The 19,664-nt window shown below is 40.7% G+C and overlaps 1 protein-coding gene across 4 annotated transcripts in view; it reads left to right on the top strand.

Annotated features, from left to right (window-relative positions):
• The window catches only part of LOC110538282 (protein shisa-9B), a 46,225-nt gene that overhangs the window by 14,498 nt on the left and 12,063 nt on the right, over positions 1 to 19,664 (top strand). For 3 of the 4 annotated variants that reach the window (XM_090193363.1, XM_090193364.1, XM_021625000.3), the window contains one exon: positions 16,516 to 16,674. In XM_090193363.1, the coding sequence (XP_090049489.1) occupies positions 16,516 to 16,674 (159 nt within the window). Of the gene's footprint in view, positions 1 to 16,515; positions 16,675 to 17,973; positions 18,797 to 19,664 lie in introns of those variants that run through there. The other variant, XM_090193362.1, reaches the window with a different exon arrangement.

Raw genomic sequence — 19,664 nt, 5'->3', positions numbered from 1 at the left:
TTTAGTATTTTTTTCACTTAACTTTTAACCTAAATCCAATGTCAGGAGGACATTTTTGGTTGATTTCATGTTGAATTCAAGTTATTCGATAACTAAACCAAATGTAAATCAAAATTAGACGTTGCACTGATGTCTTTGCCCAGTGGGAAAGCTTTCTCTCATTGTTATGGCCATAGACTTCAAGTTCATTCAAGTAATGAGGCCTTTGTTTCAAAGACCAATTTTGAAACCTTCATTAACCCTCGTCAGACCTTTAATTGATTATGAAAGAGCTATGTTATAATTAGATCATGGCTATTCATTTTTTTCGAAGGGCTTTGACATTCACATTCCACTCTTTTATACAAGAAGAGACAGTGGTTTCCGGTGCTTCAGATCATTCATGCTATACAGTGCTTTCAGAAAGAATTCATGCCCCTCGACATATTCCACATTTTGTTGTGTTCCAGCCTAAATTCAAAATTGATTATAATATATTTTTTCTCACCCATACAATACCCCATAATGACAAACTGAAAACATGTTTTTAGACATTGTTGCAAATGTATTTCAAGTAAAATACAGAAATATCTAATTTACATACAGCTGAAGTCGGAAGTTTACATACACTTAGGTTGGAGTCATTAAACCTAGCTTTTCAACCACTCCACAAATTTCTTGTTAACAAACTATAGTTTTGGTCGGTTAGGACATCTACATCTAATTTTTACAACAATTGTTTACAGACAGATTATTTCACTTATAACTAGCTGTATCACAATTCAAGTGGGTCAGAAGTTTATATAGACTAAGTTGACTGTGCCTTTAAACAGCTTGGAATATTCCAGAAAATGAAGTCATAGCTTTAGAAGCTTCTGATAGGCTAATTTACATCATTTGAGTCAATTGGAGGTGTACATGTGGATGTATTTCAAGGCCTACCTTCAAACTCAGTGCCTCTTTGCTTGACATCATGAGAAAGTCAAAAGAAATCAGCCAAAACCTCAGAAACAAAATTGTAGACCTCCACAAGTCTGGTTCATCATTGGGAGCAATTTCCAAATGCCTGAAGGTACCACATTCATCTGTACAAACAATAGTACGCAAGTATAAACACCATGGGACCATGCAGCCGTCATACCGCTCAGGAAGGAGACGTGTTCTGTCTCCTATAGATGAACGTACTTTGGTTTGAAAAGTGTATATCAATCCCAGAACAACAGCAAAGGACCTTGTGAAGGTGCTGGAGGAAACAGGTGCAAAAGTATCTACAGTGCCTTGCGAAAGTATTCGGCCCCCTTGAACTTTGCGACCTTTTGCCACATTTCAGGCTTCAAACATAAAGATATAAAACTGTATTTTTTTGTTGTTTTAATGTTCTAGTGTTCCGTTTCTTTATTAAATTTACCATGAACACGTACCACGCTGCACCTTGGTCCTCGTCACCTTCTTCCACCTACGAATATCGTTACAATTAGACCATTTTATTGTCCTGCTAAGCATTTCAAAATGTAATGAATCCTTTTGGGTGTCAGGGAAAATGTATGGAGTAAAAGTGCATAATTTTCTTTAAGAATGTAGTGAAGTACAGATACCCCCAAAAACGACTTAAGTAGTACTTTCAAGTATTTTTACTTAAGTACTTTACACTACTGACAAATACTGAGCTATATTGTATGCTAAAAAAAAGAAATTATTTTATTTACAGTGCCTTGCGAAAGTATTCGGCCCCCTTGAACTTTGCGACCTTTTGCCACATTTCAGGCTTCAAACATAAAGATATAAAACTGTATTTTTTTGTGAAGAATCAACAACAAGTGGGACAAAATCATGAAGTGGAACGACATTTATTGGATATTTCAAACTTTTTTAACAAATCAAAAACTGAAAAATTGGGCGTGCAAAATTATTCAGCCCCTTTACTTTCAGTGCAGCAAACTCTCTCCAGAAGTTCAGTGAGGATCTCTGAATGATCCAATGTTGACCTAAATGACTAATGATGATAAATACAATCCACCTGTGTGTAATCAAGTCTCCGTATAAATGCACCTACACTGTGATAGTCTCAGAGGTCCGTTAAAAGCGCAGAGAGCATCATGAAGAACAAGGAACACACCAGGCAGGTCCGAGATACTGTTGTGAAGAAGTTTAAAGCCGGATTTGGATACAAAAATATTTCCCAAGCTTTAAACATCCCAAGGAGCACTGTGCAAGCGATAATATTGAAATGGAAGGAGTATCAGACCACTGCAAATCTACCAAGACCTGGCCGTCCCTCTAAACTTTCAGCTCATACAAGGAGAAGACTGATCAGAGATGCAGCCAAGAGGCCCATGATCACTCTGGATGAACTGCAGAGATCTACAGCTGAGGTGGGAGACTCTGTCCATAGGACAACAATCAGTCGTATATTGCACAAATCTGGCCTTTATGGAAGAGTGGCAAGAAGAAAGCCATTTCTTAAAGATATCCATAAAAAGTGTTGTTTAAAGTTTGCCACAAGCCACCTGGGAGACACACCAAACATGTGGAAGAAGGTGCTCTGGTCAGATGAAACCAAAATTGAACTTTTTGGCAACAATGCAAAACGTTATGTTTGGCGTAAAAGCAACACAGCTCATCACCCTGAACACACCATCCCCACTGTCAAACATGGTGGTGGCAGCATCATGGTTTGGGCCTGCTTTTCTTCAGCAGGGACAGGGAAGATGGTTCAAATTGATGGGAAGATGGATGGAGCCAAATACAGGACCATTCTGGAAGAAAACCTGATGTAGTCTGCAAAAGACCTGAGACTGGGACGGAGATTTGTCTTCCAACAAGACAATGATCCAAAACATAAAGCAAAATCTACAATGGAATGGTTCAAAAATAAACATATCCAGGTGTTAGAATGGCCAAGTCAAAGTCCAGACCTGAATCCAATCGAGAATCTGTGGAAAGAACTGAAAACTGCTGTTCACAAATGCTCTCCATCCAACCTCACTGAGCTCGAGCTGTTTTGCAAGGAGGAATGGGAAAAAATGTCAGTCTCTCGATGTGCAAAACTGATAGAGACATACCCCAAGCGACTTACAGCTGTAATCGCAGCAAAAGGTGGCGCTACAAAGTATTAATTTAAGGGGGCTGAATAATTTTGCACGCCCAATTTTTCAGTTTTTGATTTGTTAAAAAAGTTTGAAATATCCAATAAATGTCGTTCCACTTCATGATTGTGTCCCACTTGTTTTTGATTCTTCACAAAAAAATACAGTTTTATATCTTTATGTTTGAAGCCTGAAATGTGGCAAAAGTTCGCAAAGTTCAAGGGGGCCGAATACTTTCGCAAGGCACTGTATATCCACAGTAAAACAAGTCCTATATCGACATAACCTGAAAGGCCGCTCAGCAAGGAAGAAGCCACTGCTCCAAAACCGCCATAAAAAAGCCAGACTACGGTTTGCAACTGCACATGGGTACAAAGATCGCACTTTTTGGAGAAATGTCCTCTGGTCTGATGTAACAAAAATTGAACTGTTTGGACATAATGACCATCTTTATGTTTCGAGGAAAAAGGGGGGGGCTTGCAGCACGAAGAACACCATCCCAACCGTGAAGCACGGGGGTGGCAGCATCATGTTGTGGGGGTGCTTTGCTGCAGGAGGGATTGGTGCACTTCACAAAATAGATGGCGTCATGAGGTAGGAACATTATGTGGATGTATTGAAGCAACATCTCAAGACATCAGTCAGAAAGTTAAAGCTTGGTCACAAATGGGTCTTCCAAATGGACAATGACAACAAGCATACTTCCAAAGTTGTGGCAAAATGGCTTAAGGACAACAAAGTCAAGGTATTGGAGTGGCCATCACAAAGCCAAGACCTCAATCTTATAGAACATTTGTGGGCAGAACTGAAAAAAGTGTGTGCGAGCAAGGTGGCATACAAATCTGACTCAGTTACACCAGCTCTGTCAGGAGGAATGGGCCAAAATTCACCCATCTTATTGTGGGAAGCTTGAGGAAGGCTACCCAAAATGTTTGACCCAAGTTAAACAATTTAAAGGCAATGCTAACAAATACTAATTGAGTGTATGTAAACTTTTGACCCACTTGGGAATGTGATCAAATAAATAAAAGCTGAAATAAATCATTCTCTCTACTATTATTTGGACATTTCACATTCTTAAAATAAAATGGTGATCCTAACTGATTAGGATTAAATGTCAGGAATTGTGAAAAACTGAGTTTAAATGTATTTGTCTAAGGTGTATGTGTAACGCTTGTCTTCGTCCTCCTCAGACGAGGAGTAAGAAATGTCAGACCAATGCGCAGCGTGGTAGGTGTCAATATATTATTTAATACTGAACACTTGAACAAAAACAATAAAACGACAAACACGAACAGTCTTGAACGGTGAAGCAAAACACAGAACAGAAAATAATCACCCATGAAACACAAATGGGAAAGGCTACCTAAGTATGATTCTCAATCAGAGAAAACTAACGACACCTGCCTCTGATTGAGAACCATACCAGGCCAAACGCAAAACACAACGTAGAAAAAGGAACACCTGTAGGGAGGAGACGGAGAGACAGCCTGGTGTGGGGGCCTTCCATCGGAGGCCTGGTGTGTGGAGGAGGCACCGGATAGACCGGACCATGGAGGCGCACTGGAGGCCTCGAGCATCGAGCCTGCCCAACCCTACCTGGCTGGATGCTCCCCGTAGCATAGAAAACAACATAGAAAAGGGAACATTGTCAACCCACCCAACTCACTCCCTGACCATACTAAAACAAAGACATAACAAAATAACTAAGGTCAGAACGTGACAGTATGTTAACTTCCAACTTCAACTGTAGGTATTCACACCCCTGAGACAATACATGTTGGACACCTTTGTCAGCGATTGCAGCTGTCAGTCTTTCTGGGTCAGTCTCTAAGAACTTTGCACACCAGGATTGTACAATATTTGCACATTATTCTTTTTAAAGTTCTTCAAGCTCTGTCGAGTTGGTTGTTGATCATGGCTAGACTGCAATTTTCAAGTCTTGCCATAGATTTTCAAGCCGATTAAAGTCAAAACTGTAACTAGGCCACTAAGGAACATTCAATGTCATATTGGTAAGTAACTCCAGTGTATATCTGGCCTTGTGTTTTAGGTTATTGTCTTGCTGAAAGGTGAATTTGTCTCCCCGTGTCTTTTGGAAAGCAGACTGAACCAGGTTTTCCTCTAGGACTTTGCCTGTGCTTAGTTCAATTCCATTTATTTATTTTTATCTCAAAAACTCCATTGTCTTTACCGATTACAAGCGTACCCATAACATAATGCAGCCTTCACCATGCTTGAAAATAAAAGAGTGGTACTCAGTGATGTGTTGGATTTTCCCCAAGCATAACATTTTTAATTCAGGACATAAAGTACATTATTTGCGGTTTTACTTTAGCTCCTTAATGCGAACAGGATGCATGTTTTGGAATATTTGTATTCTGTACAGGCTTCCTTCTTTGTTATTTAGGTTAGCATTGTGGAGTAACTGAAATGTTGTTGATCCATTCTCAGTTTTCTCCTATCACAGCCAATAAACTCTGTTACTGTTATAAAGTCACACTTGGCCTCATAGTGAAATCCCTGAGCGGTTTCTTTCCTCTTCGTCAACTGAGTTTGGAAGGACATCTGTATCTTTGTAGTTCCTGGATATATTGATACACCATACAAAGTGTAATTAATATATCAAATAAAATATGAATTTAATCAACTTTAAATTCAGGCTGTAACACAATAAAACGTGGATAAAGTCAAGGGGTCTGAACACTTTCAGAAGGCACTGTATATGGCTCAGGTGGTTTCCATTCTGATTCCCTTATGTCACATGATGGAACTAATACATATGGTGCCAATATGCATGACATCTCCATGGAAACAAAGGTATGACGACCAAATGGCCTGTCCGTGGACTTTTGCTGTTGTAGGTAAAATAGATAGGAGCAGAAAAGTGATTCTTGTTGAATTACACTAACTTAAGATGCAGAATACATTATATCTGACTTTGAATTAATTTCCCCACAGAGGATAAAGGACCTGATTATACACTTGCAGTTTGCAGTTCCACTGTCAACTCCTATAGGATTGTGCATGCCTGTATCCATGGCATCACACAATTGTGCCGACACTGATTTTCATCTGCCCCTTACAACTTCAGATTGAACTGATAAAAATTAACTTTCATCTAGGGAAATTCCCCTGAGGAGAACTATACATATAGACATTTGAGGCACCCTTAAATATATTAATAATCATGCTTTGAGGGAAATACTAATAATGAATGAACATTCCTAATAGGCAGCATAGTTCTTCGTTTTCAACACATCAACTGTAGAATAAGCATTTTCTTGGGTTAACGCTTCCACTTTCTCCTCTTACATCTAAACCCGCCAAAGTAGAGTACGGAAATGTGTGGACAAGGTAGTATCTTTCAGAAAACGTATGCCTGGTTGTCACAGGCATATAGTACCCTGAACATCAAGCCTACTGTATGTACCTCAAGGTATGCCTACGAGATGAGTTTTCTCCTTCAGCTGAAATGATTATTATTCACTTTAATGAATTCAGGCGTTCTTGGTGCTGCCATGTCAGGCGAATAATTAATCATTCTTTAAACAGAGACCCCTTTTTTTCTTCCGTGCCCCCTCCTGGAATAATGATCCGTTCATTACCAGCCAGCCGACATGTTGACAGGTAGGTGGTGGAAATTAGAGGTTCAGGAGTAGCTAGCGATAGGATGGGAGCTTCAGCACTGTGGCCTATGGCTGCCTCACTGATGGGTCACAGTATAGCTATTAGTAAGCTACATTTAAACCTACAGCAAAATGTCATCAGAAAAAGCTTAACATGAATCCCTCCCTGTACAGTACATTAAAACAACACACCACGTTCAACAATTTTTTTAAAAGTAAGTTGTAGGTTTATCATATACCAGGCTGCCGATCAGACCCCAATACCCAATGCCCTCATGTATGACCAATGACAAGGATTTATTTTAGGACTGCCTAATGGCATTTTTTAGTAGTTCAATAATATGGGGGGTTACTGCAGATACCTTAGATCACTTGTTCTGAACATCCTCACACCACTCAGGATACTCTGCTTCCGTGCTGGCTGGTGATTGGGAAATGACACTGAGGGCCCTGTTGGGTGTTCTAAAACATCCGATGTAATGTAATATTAATATTAATGTCCACTGAGAATGGTCACAGCTTCAAAGGGGGCTTTCTTCACTTACTCTTTAAAGAGGGTTCTTTGGTCATCTTTTCTTTGTTGGTAAGTGCTGGCAAGCCCCTCTTAAGTGGTAAGTGTTTAAGTTTACTCCCAGCTAAATGATGAATATCTACATTTATAAACAGATTTAAATGTAGATGAAGCACAGCCCATGTTAGATCATGAGCATTATTAGTGCATCATTGGCATCATAGTATCCACAATCTACAATACCATAGGAAACACATCCCTCTGAAAAATATATTGCTGTTTTTGACCGTACAATGCGTGTCATAGTGTTTGTGAAAATGACTGTCCTTCCATTACCCTTTTGTAATTGTTACTAGGTCAGCAAAGACAGAGTTAGTTCATGTCAACAGACGACCAGACGTTTCTTGTAACAAATGGATGCTTTGGGAAAGAAATGGTCATTGTCAGAATAGAAACCCAAACAATCACAACCATGCATCTTACAACCTCAAAACCACCAGACTTTATTAGTCCAGGAGACCATGAGTTCAAGAGCAGCACCATGAGTTCAGGAGCAGCACCATGAGTTCAGGAGCAGCATAGTAATACCCAGTCAACCTTCAGTCATAGTAGTACAGTAGCATTACATCTCTACTGGGTCTGGTAGTTCTCTCTTTGTAGATAATGCCTCAGTTGTACAACAACATACCTCCCATGTTATTTCCATTTTCATGCCAGCTTTGCATCTGGTTGCAACAAAAATAGGTTGTGCTCTGTTTTCACACACAGGAAAATCTATCACCGTCACTGTCGTTTTGATGTATTTGAGGACATCAAGGTATGGCTTTCATATACACGCGCGCATGCGCACACACACTCACACACACACACACACACACACACACACACACGCACACGCACACGCACACGCACACGCACACGCACACACACACACACACACACACACACACACACACACACACACACACACACACACACACACTCACACACACACACACACGCACACGCACACGCACACGCACACGCACACGCACACGCACACGCACACGCACACGCACACGCACACACACACACACACACACACACACACTCACACGCACACGCACACGCACACGCACACGCACACGCACACGCACACGCACACGCACACGCACACGCACACGCACACACACACACACACACACACACACACACACACACACACACACACACACACACACACACACACACACACACACACACACACACAAGGATCTAATTTTGTTTGTCAGCTGGACATGAGAGGTAAATAATTGCACCGGCAGGAACAGCAGCACCAGCTATGTGACTGAGCCCTCTTCAGTTGGTTGGTAAGCGTTCAGGAGATTAATCCCCTTGTTCAGCTGCAGTAGAATGTGAGATTCAGGAAAACAGGGCAGCACAGATGGATTTGTAACATTAGATCAACTAGCTACAACGAACAGATATTACAATAGAACAACAAAGCCTGTTAGCATACAAAGCATACAAAGTGTCCTTTCTCACAATCAACAGAAAAAGCCAACAGAAACACATGACAAAATCCTGTACCCTGTATACAGAATATAGTCTGCTATATCCCTGAGATTATAGCCTTGAGAATACATTGTCGGGAGGACTGTAGTTATTTTGACTGCACAACAGCTCCACTAAAATGGTTATTTTCTCCCTGGCGTTTTGCTTCTGTCTCTTTGACTAACTTCTGGACAGGGGGTAGAGTGGTGTATCTGGAGGACACAGTCATGCGCCTGTTCTCCTCCTCGTCCCCTAGCCATGTCTGGCACTGCCAAGTGTACCCATGCCAGGGCTGCCTCCCTAGGATGGATACTGCCTCTATTGTAGGGGTTGTGGGTGCCTGGTTGGCACTGAGTGAAATGGTCCAGAGGGAGTTCTCACACGTGTCAGCCGTCACAGATGACACAATCCCCTCAGAAAGACAGGGCTTTGTTCTAGTTCCCTCTCCTCTCCTCTAGTTGCCTCTCCTCTGGGTGGGTGGCTGGCTGGCGTCTAGGCTACACTCAACTTCTGTCCTGTGTGCTGCTGGGGCCATCTTGGCCACACGCACTGTCCTGTCTCTCTCCTCCAGGCCTGCCTGTGTGAGCAAGGGGCACCTGTGGCCACTTGGCCTCTTTTCTCTCTAGGCAGCCAGCCGAAGAGAAGAAAGTTCTCCCTTGCTGCCAACACACACGGCCGGACGGTCTGGCAGGCCCTTTCCCCACAAGACAGTGTCACAGGAAACTGTATTTAAATGGGTTACTACTACCTACAACGATGAATGGAAAACAGTTACAAAACATCAGCTGTATATCCAGTTACATGCCTGTTTTTTAACAGGGCATTTTGTATCTCCTCTTCCTTTTTATATCTGCCTTGTTGAATGGTTTTAGACAAAAGAATGCTGTGATCATTTTGAGACACTTTAGTTAAGCTTCCGCCTAAGGGCCAAACCTCCTTTAAAAATACTGGTGCTGCATACCAAAACTGTAGTTCTATATCTTTGTTGTTACCTGACATGAATGATAACACCTTGTCAAGCTCGCAGGCTGAGAAGAGAATCTGGATACAACAAGGTTGAAAAGTGAGATGAGGGTTTACTCCAACTAATGGAATGCAAATGAAGTTCTCTCTTGTCTAAACTAATTTATTTAATTTACCATAAGTAGCACAAGGCAATATGCAAGCACTTGGATGAGCAGATAGTGATTAGCTTTTGCATTGCTGTGGGCATATTATTTATTGTGTAGAAGCCACATTTGTGTCTGTTCTATAGACGAATGAAACGCACGCTTCCATGCATGGACAACTTTGACCCAACTGGTGGCATGGAGATGACCATTATCACAAATAGTGCACACAAACCCGCCATCATACAGGGTTTTAAGTAGTTCACCCAGACCACAGCACATTCATCTTAATGCACAAAATAGTGAATATGTTTTATCTATATTTAATTGTACCTTTTGCAAATCGTTATTCTGTGCTTGTATTTTTCCATAACTGTTTACTGAATTATCCATTCATAAAGCACATACAATGGTGTCACTGTAATTAATAAGTTTGACAGAACAACTGTGTTGTCCATCCAATATACTCTTAGCATAGGGGAACGTCAATTTCATTCAGTAATGCAACAAGACAAAGCTCATACATTAGATTTACGTAGTGCCGGCATATAAATTCATTAAATGTTCATTTCATGCAGGCTTTTTGTGAGTGCAGCAGAGCCTGTTCTCCCTCAGCAGATAAATAATGGGAGTATGAACTGTTGCTCATGTGGGTGTTGCCAACTGGTTAATGTATGAACTATGGAGACAGGCCATTGCAAGTTGGAGATTCCATTACTTAGTTGGCGTAGTCAAACTTGCCTCTGGAGAGAAACCTGTTCACCTAGTTTGCCAATCAAGCCATAAACATCAACATTTACAAAGTGAAGTGTCGCCCTCAATAACACTCAGAGTCTGGAAGCGTAGGCTACATTTCAGAGGTGAGCTGATGAATGCGTATGAATTTAAGGTAATGGAAGCAGGTAGAGCACAGAGAAGGAGTGAACAATGCTCTGAGAGAGGAGAAGAGAGGAGGCGTTATTGATTCTTCTGCTGCTTTTAACTCACAGTGAGCTCCACCTGTCAGATTGGATTACACAGACAATGGCTTTCCTCAGTCTGTAGGAATTCAGATACTGTTTTTATGCCATCATCTGCACCCAGATCAGTTATGTTCCATCCCTGCATATGCCTATTTTATGTAAATTACAACAGAGGAAATTCAACTTATAAAATGACCTGTCAAGTCATGATTTACCCTGGTGAGTCAAATGTTTTTCTCATCAATCTTCAAGGCCTGGCTATTAATCGCTCAGCTTGTCCAACCTTTATGAGTATAAAGAAGAAAAGCCAGGGGCTAGACACACATTTACATGGAATATAGACTTCTTCCATCAGGGCAAATAAGAGTGACTGACTGACTTTCTTCTAGCGCACTGTCTAATACCCTGTAAATCCGTCTAGCAGAGGTAGGTTTCAGCGAGAGGCTCAGTGTTAAATGTCACACTGACTATTCTAGACAAATTCATTTGTGAAAATCAACATCAAATACTGACAAACTGTGCAAAGTATTGAAATCACATTCCTTGCAGTAGGTATATTGGAAGTATGCAAATACTGTATTAGGTTATTTTCTGTACATGCTTATTGAATCTTAAATGTTTCAATGCAACAAAGCAATGCCAAAACAGCTGATGAAACTACAAGCGTGCATCAAATATGATGAAGTATTGCTAATAAATTATACTGTATATGTTATTGGAGGTCTTAGGACTGAACCTTATGCAGACTTTCACTCCCCAATTGTAAATAACCTGTGAATGAGAGTGTCCTTCCCATTGTACCATCCATCCCTTTGGGGCATCCAGCTCCCAAAATACGCTCTTGCATTTTTTATGAGTTCTTGAAAGGTATCTGTGTCTGTAGTGTTGATTCACTTACTCCTGCAACAACCTTTGAGTCTTTAACCTTACAAAAGTTTTCACAAATGTACCACTTTTTTACCAGTGGCAGACAGATGGAAAGTGAATTGAAGTGGGACAGTAATTTAGATGGAATGGTGTGTAAAGAGGACCAATGCCTGGCAGATGAAATGGGATTTTATCCATTGTACACAGACAATGGAGGGACGGATGTATTATTCCTTAAATTAGCAGCTCAATGCCAAAGTAGCAGCTTGTTCTTCAGATTTCCAGATTTCCAGAGGTGGGGTAATTTCAGAGAACAATGATTCTTAAAAAGCACTCATTGTTTTCACCTAGTCACAGAACCATACCTGACCCACTATTAGCAGGTGTAGTGAAAGAGCTGTAAAGCTTCCCTGTATATATCTTTTAATGAGGCAACACGGATCATTTCATGGTCTTTTACAAAGTAATTAGCACAGCACGGAAACATCTATTTGACCGGTGGGAAATTAGCCTCTAATTAGCCTATTTCACTATTATTATATTTTTATTATCATGGAGAGGCTGCACCATGGCATAGTGGACTCTGAACAGCTAAAAGTTTATACTTGTTAAAAAAGTTAGAATGTTATACTTGTACCATCTTTTATTTTTCAGTGGGAGAGGAGAGTACAGTAGTCCTTTTGAAGTGGTGCTGACAGTTGTTTCATGTTTGGTTCACGCCTCCTGTCCCTGACCTTATTCTCCCACTGCCCTCCTCCCACTTTTTAACTCTTGCTACACTATCCTCTTTCATATTAATTGGACTCGCTAGGGAAAATCAACATCTTCCCTATTCTCCATTCAAAAGCATTTTCTCCTCTCTTTAAAGTACATTTTTTTTTTAAAGTACATTTTAAAGTACATTGTAGTTCTGTGCAATGGTCTCTTCCTCTTTAAACCCTTGTCCTTTTCCACAGAAAACACTGGAACGTTTCAACAATCATCATTCATTCATGCTGGGGTCCCTCCAGACCACTGTTGAAAGCTCTACTCCCCTGTTGTTCATGAACCGTCTCCTGTTGGGACCACTGTGCAGCAGGAGGAATATTTTTTCCAGGAGGCAGTGTAGTATTTCAAAAGAATTTCCAAAGTTTCTGATTATCATAGTCAGTAGCCCTTAGGGAACCTTTAGGTCCAAATCTAGTAGGCAAGTTGCTAGAGTAGTATCTATGAACTTTTCCCATTCTTCATATTTATTCCCCTGTGGATAAGCATCAAATTAAACACAAAGGATCAACTTCATAATTTATTTTTAGTAAACAAAAGTTGATTTCGAACTGCAATTGTTTTGCTGTCGATGCTGTATTTTTCTGGGGATAAATTAATTTCAAGCCATCCATTCCTACATTTTGGTTCTGAACATCTGAAAGATCATGCAACTTTTCTTATCATGAAACATATTTTTCTTTCCTCTCCAACCAAAATTGATTAGTGCACCTGCTGTTGGCTAAAGCACTCTTGGCCCGGCTGTCAGACTAGTCAGATTAGACATCTTTGCTTACATCGCTGCTGCCTTCAGCCTTTCGGACCTGTAGATCCAGCGATGATTGTGTTCATTATCTGGAGAAGAGAAACCTTCCAGTGGCTGCTGCTGAGTCATGAGCCAGGAAGTATGCGTAACTAAAGCTGGCATATTCATTAAGTAACTGTCTGGGAAAAATAGACTAGAATCCAATCAAATCGCCTGCCAGCCGGGAAGACGAGGAGAACAAAAGCTCTGGTGACATTTCAGCGATAGCTGACATCTCTTCCCTGACGAATGGTCATTGCTACCAAGACCCTGTTTCAAATCAGAACATCTATTTCAGTCCACTTGGCATCAGTCTTTTCACAGACAGACAGAACCATTTTAGCCTAGATTTGATTTTCTTTTTATCCATTTCTTTCACGGCTCATTGTCCACTGTCCAAATCAGATGATAGTGTTCAGCTAAATGTGTAAATGCAAATGTATTTAGTATATTAGCTGTGGAACTAATTAGAATGGAATATTTTGTACTAGTTGCAGCACTGGCAAACAGGGTTCCACGTCCACTGACCTCCTTATCAACTAACTAACATGAAACTGAGAAAAATAGGCTTTTCACACTGTGGTTTGTGTGCCTGATTAGATGTTGCATGGCAACAATAAAATGAGGTATTATAATGCAACAGATCTTACAGATAAGACATTTTATTTGACTTAACCTGTATTTTATCATTTCAAACATTACAAACATTGATGTTGTCTACTCAGTGATCGTCATGTCTGTATTCTCCCCTCATACCATCAGTGCAGCAGAGAGATGCAGGTGTACAGTAGCATACAGTTAAAACAAGATGTGAGTCCTATTATGCGAACTGCTTGGTAAGATTTGGGGCATAAGTAATGGGGGATTGTATGTCCTTTTTCACCTTTTTTCCTCCCAATCTACTGAAGTGTAAACTTGCCAGAGAAATCTGCTCTCAGAAAATGTTGACTTGTTGACTTGCAAAAGGAGTCGTTAAGTTGTTAATTGGCCTCAGTGTGCCTGCGCAAATATGCCATCGATCACGGCCAGTTATTATGTGTAACTTACAAGTTGACAGCCTGTTTTGATCATCATGACTAAGGAAAGGAGGGTGGTCACACTGCAGATATGATTGAATTCTGGAATCCTTGTTAAGTATGATATATTGTGATACTATTATACCGCTTTTATCATAGGCACTACTGTATGTTGTTATTGTGGAACCTAGAGCATTGATACTAATTGAGGACTGCGCCTGCGCATTAATGCACGGTGCTTGAACTTGAGTTTGAACGATAAAGTCATGTCAACGTTATCGCTCTTTCAAGTATCATTTATTACTGTTTGTGTCGTAGTAAGAACACAACAATTATACATTAAAAAAGAATTCACACTGGAGTAAATGGTGCCAGTTCCTCTACTACTGAACGTTCACATCTGTGAGATGAGTAATGAACTGGAGGTTGTCATCTCTATTTTCTAAAGCAGACGTTTATAGTTCTTCATTTATCTCAGTCTCAAAGGTACAGTCAAGGTAACTCCTTTTCATTTACTCTTTTTAATGAATACTCGTTCACTATAAATAATAATAGAACAATCTATGTCTTTTGATTAATCATAATAATAATAAACAGTTACTTAATATTGCTTTTATATTACTCAGATACTTATTGATGGTGCCGTGAAAATCAAAACGATTGTAGACGAATGAATATCTAATGTAGGACAGGGCCCATAAGAAGTCAGATCATTATTTTCCCATTTTATAACAGATGATATTTACAATTTGTAGTAGCCTTCGAATGAATCCAGATCTTCAAGCAGTGCTGGACCCTTCTATTTTACTTGTTGAATGTGTGGTCATACATAGGAAGCTGTTGTTACTAACAGCATTTCGTGCCATAGGTTCAATCCGCTGCTCAACAGATTGCTTGTACTTTGAAAACTCATTAGTGTTCTCAACATGCCCAAGCAGCAGTTTATGGGCACTTACAATGTCTACTACAATGACTCTACTCTCTCAAGGTCCTGGAATTGTTCCTCACAGTGGGCTGTGGACATCAGTCATGGAAGAGAGTTATGTTTACATGTGCAACATGAATACGGATACAACAACAACATGGGCTGAATGGATGTACAGTATTACCTTGACCAATCAGTAACTGCTACAGCCAAACTGGGGGAATGCATTTTATAGAACTCTGCTATTACACACAATATCAATATTGAGCAATTAGTTAACTTTACGTTATTGATATTCTACTGTAGATAGCTACTGTAGTATTGCTGAGTAATTAAGGTGGCATTCACCGTCCCCCAAACTGACACCTGGGCGTGGGTGCAGTCTGCTGTCTTCTGACCTCCTTAGGGTCCTGCGGGGCCAGTTGAAAATGATGCCCACAACATCTGGTTGTTCTGCCATGCCAGCAGGCAGGGGGCCAGTCAATTTGCCATGGTTCCATGCACTCCTCAATTAAGCAGATGTCTGGATGCTGGATGCTGGATTAGTACCATTTTATAAAGAGCAGTCATCACACTCTCTCTCTCCAGCTGAGTCCCCAGGGAGGGCCAACCAGCACGGGGTGCAATGTTACCAAGGATCTGAAGCAATTACCTCTGTCCATTCTTATCCATCTGTCAAATTGATTTCGATCAGGCCTATTGAGAGACATATCAGCTGGGGGCTGAGCTACGCTGCTGTTGGTTTTGGCTGAGGCTTGTTTGGAGGAAACCAAAGAGATTCGATTGGGAGAGGATTAGCACAGTGAGCTGGCTAGAGGGGCCATCTAGCTTGGAGCGATGGACGGTTAATGATTTGTATCCCAGGGCTAACATGAAGAGACTATAACAATTGTGTTGGCAGGTCAATGAGATAGTGTAAGCTGCCTACATGGGGTCTAGCAGGTCTCGACTTCCACAGCTTTCCTGGGAGACATCAGCTCTTACATCTCACCAATGACAGGAAGGAAGAATCACTGATTTCAAAAATACTGCTGATATGTCACGTCCTGACCTTTTTTTATGTCTCTGTTTTAGTTTGGTCAGGGCGTGAGTTGGGGTGGGCATTCTAAGTCCGAAGCACTGTGTGACCCTGATTTAGCCCACTGCAGTAAAATGTAAAAAATATTGCCTCACTTAAGTGGGAAAACAATACAACAGTGCACAATCGAATTTACTCACTTCTAAATACATTGTAGCATTTATATGGGCCCATAATCTCAATCACTCAGATGGAACATCAATATTTAATGACATTTTTTACTTGTTCTGCCAAACTGACACCTGCCATCTTTCTCTTTCTCTCCCTACAGAGGCTAACCAGATGAACAGTGTGGGTCCAGGATCATCACTAATGCCAGGCTTAGGGTCTCCTCCCCACCCCTACCCTTCCCTGGGACAGATCACTAGCCCCTATGAGCAACAGCAACCTGGGAAAGAGCTCAATAAGTACGCCTCCCTCAAGGCTGTCGGTAAGAGACACAGTTATTGCTCATTCTAAGATATGCGGATATGGGAATACAGGAATAAGCGGTGAGCTGCTTCTCTGATTAACTTCACAATCAAAATAGCTAATCAGATTTCATCAGCTAATCAAAAGGGGTAATATATAATTTCATTATAATTTCAAATCTAACTAAATGCATATATTTTACAGTACAATATAAGTACCAGTAAAACGTTTGGAGACACCTACTGATTTCAGGATTTTTCTTTATTTTTACTATATTGTAGAATATTGAAGACATCAAAACTAGGAAGTTACACATATGGAGTCATGTAGTAACCAAAAAGGTTTTCAACAAATCAAAATATATTTTATATTTGAGATTCTTCAAAGTAGCCTCCCTTTGCCTTGATGACAGTTTTTCACACTCTTGGCATTCTCTCAACCAGCTTCATGAGGTAGTCACCTGGAATGCATTTCAATTAACATGTGTGACTTTGTTTAAAGTTAATTTGTGGAATTTCTTTCCTTCTTAATGCATTTGAGCCAATCAGTTGTGTTGTAACAAGGTAGGGGTGGTATACAGAATATAGCCCTATTGGTAAAATACCATATTATGGCAAGTACAGCTCAAGTAAACAAAGATAAATGACAGTCCATCATTACTTTAAGACATGAAGGTAAGTCAATCCGGAAAATGTCAACAACTTTGAAAGTTTCTTCAAGTGCAGTCTCTAAAACCATCAAGTGGCATGATGAAACTGGTTCTCATGAGGACCGCCACAGGAAAGGAAGACCCAGAGTTACCTCTGTTGCAGAGCATAAATTCATTAGCTTAACTGCACCTCAGATTGCAGCCCAAATAAATGCTTCACAGAGTTCAAGTAACAGACACATCTTAACATCAACTATTCAGAGGAGACTGTGTGAATCAGGCCTTCATGCTCAAATTGCTGCAAAGGAACCACTACTAAAGGACACCAATAAGAAGAAAATACTTTATTGGGCCAAGAAACACGAGCAATGGACATTAGACCAGTGGAAATCTGTCTTTTGGTCTGATGAGTCCAAATTTGAGATTTTTGGTTCCAACCGCCATGTCTTTGTAAGAGTAGGGTAGGTGATGATCTCCGCCTGTGTGGTTCCCACCGTGAAGCATGGAGGAGGAGGTGTGATGGTGTGGGGTGCTTTGCTGGTGACATTGTCTGTGATTTATAAAAAAAATCACGGCACACTTAGCCAGCATGGCTACCACAGAATTTGGCAGCGATACGCCATCCTATCTGGTTTGCGCTTAGTGGGACTATCATTTGTTTTTCAACAGGACAATGACCCAAAACAGACCTCCAGCTGTGTAATGGCTATTTGACCAAGGAGCGTGATGGAGTGTTGCATCAGATGACCAGGCCTCCACAATCACCCGACCTCAACCCAATTTAGACGGTTTGGGATGACTTGGACCGCAGAGTGAAGGAAAAGCAGACAACGAGTGCTCAGCATATGTGGAAACTTCTTCAAGACTGTTGGAAAAGCATTTATTATGAAGCTGGTTGAGAGAATGTAAAGAGTGTGTAAAGCTGTCATCAAGGATATTTGGATTTGTTTAACAATTTTCAAATCAAATCCAATTTTATTTGTCACATGCGCCAAATACAACAGGTATTGGATTTATCGGTCACCTTACAGTGAATTTTTTATTTTATTTGATTTATTTCACCTTTATTTAACCAGGTAGGCAAGTTCTCATTTACAATTGCGACCTGGCCAAGATAAAGCAAAGCAGTTCGACACATACAACAACACAGATGTCACGTTCTGACCTTTATTTCCTTTGTTTTGTCATTATTTAGTATGGTCAGGGCATGAGTTGGGGTGGGCAGTCTATGTTTGGTTTTCTATGATTTGGGGATTTCTATGTTTCGGCCTAGTATGGTTCTCAATCAGAGGCAGGTGTCATTAGTTGTCTCTGATTGAGAATCATACTTCGGTAGCCTGGGTTTCACTGTATGTTTGTAGGTGTTTGTTTCCGTGTCTGTGTTTTTCACCACACGGTACTGTTTTGGGTTTCGTTCATTCCACGTTTATTGTTTTTTTGTATTCAGTTGTTCATGTGCATTATTTCGTATTAAAAGAACCATGGACACTTACCACGCCGCATATTGGTCCTTTTCACCTCTCCTCTTCGGAAGAAGAGGAGGAAATCCCTTACAACAGAGTTACACATGGAGTAAAACAAACATACAGTCAATAATAGAATAGAAAAATAAGTCTATATACAATGTGAGCAAATGAGGTGAGGTAAGGGAGATAAAGGCAAAAAAAGGTCATGGTGGTGAAGTAAATACAATATAGCAAGTAAAACACTGGAATAGTAGATTTGCAGTGAAAGAATGTGCAGAGTAGAGATAAAAATAATGGGGTGTAAAGGAGCAAGTGAGGGAGATAAGTGTCTCCAGTTTCAGAGATTTTTGTAGTTCGTTCCAGTCATTGGCAGCAGAGAACTGGACGGAGAGGCGGCCATTGGAAGAATTGGTTTTGGGGGTGACCAGAGAGATATACCTGCTGGTGCGCGTGCTACAAGTGGGTGCTGCTATGGTGACCAGTGAGCTGTGATAAGGGGGGACTTTACCTAGCAGGGTCTTGTAGATGACCTGGAGACAGTGGGTTTGGCGACGAGTATGAAGCGAGGGCCAACCAACGAGAGCGTACAGGTTGCAGTGGTGGGTAGTATATGGGGCTTTGGTGACAAAACGGATAGCACTGTGATAGACTGCATCCAATTATTGAGTAGGGTATTGGAGGCTATTTTGCAAATGACATCGCTGATGTTGAGGATCGGTAGGATGGTCAGTTTTACAAGGGTATGTTTGGCAGCATGAGTGAAGGATGCTTTGTTGCGAAATAGGAAGCCAATTCTAGATTTAACTTTGGATTGGAGATGTTTGATGTGAGTCTGGAAGGAGAGTTTACAGTCTAACCAGACACCTAGGTATTTGTAGTTGTCCACATATTCTA

The sequence above is a fragment of the Oncorhynchus mykiss genome, chromosome 12 (assembly GCF_057628025.1).
Source record: "Oncorhynchus mykiss isolate SJ-2025 chromosome 12, ASM5762802v1, whole genome shotgun sequence".
NCBI lineage: Eukaryota > Metazoa > Chordata > Actinopteri > Salmoniformes > Salmonidae > Oncorhynchus > Oncorhynchus mykiss.
This window is presented reverse-complemented; position numbering and strand designations above follow the sequence as displayed.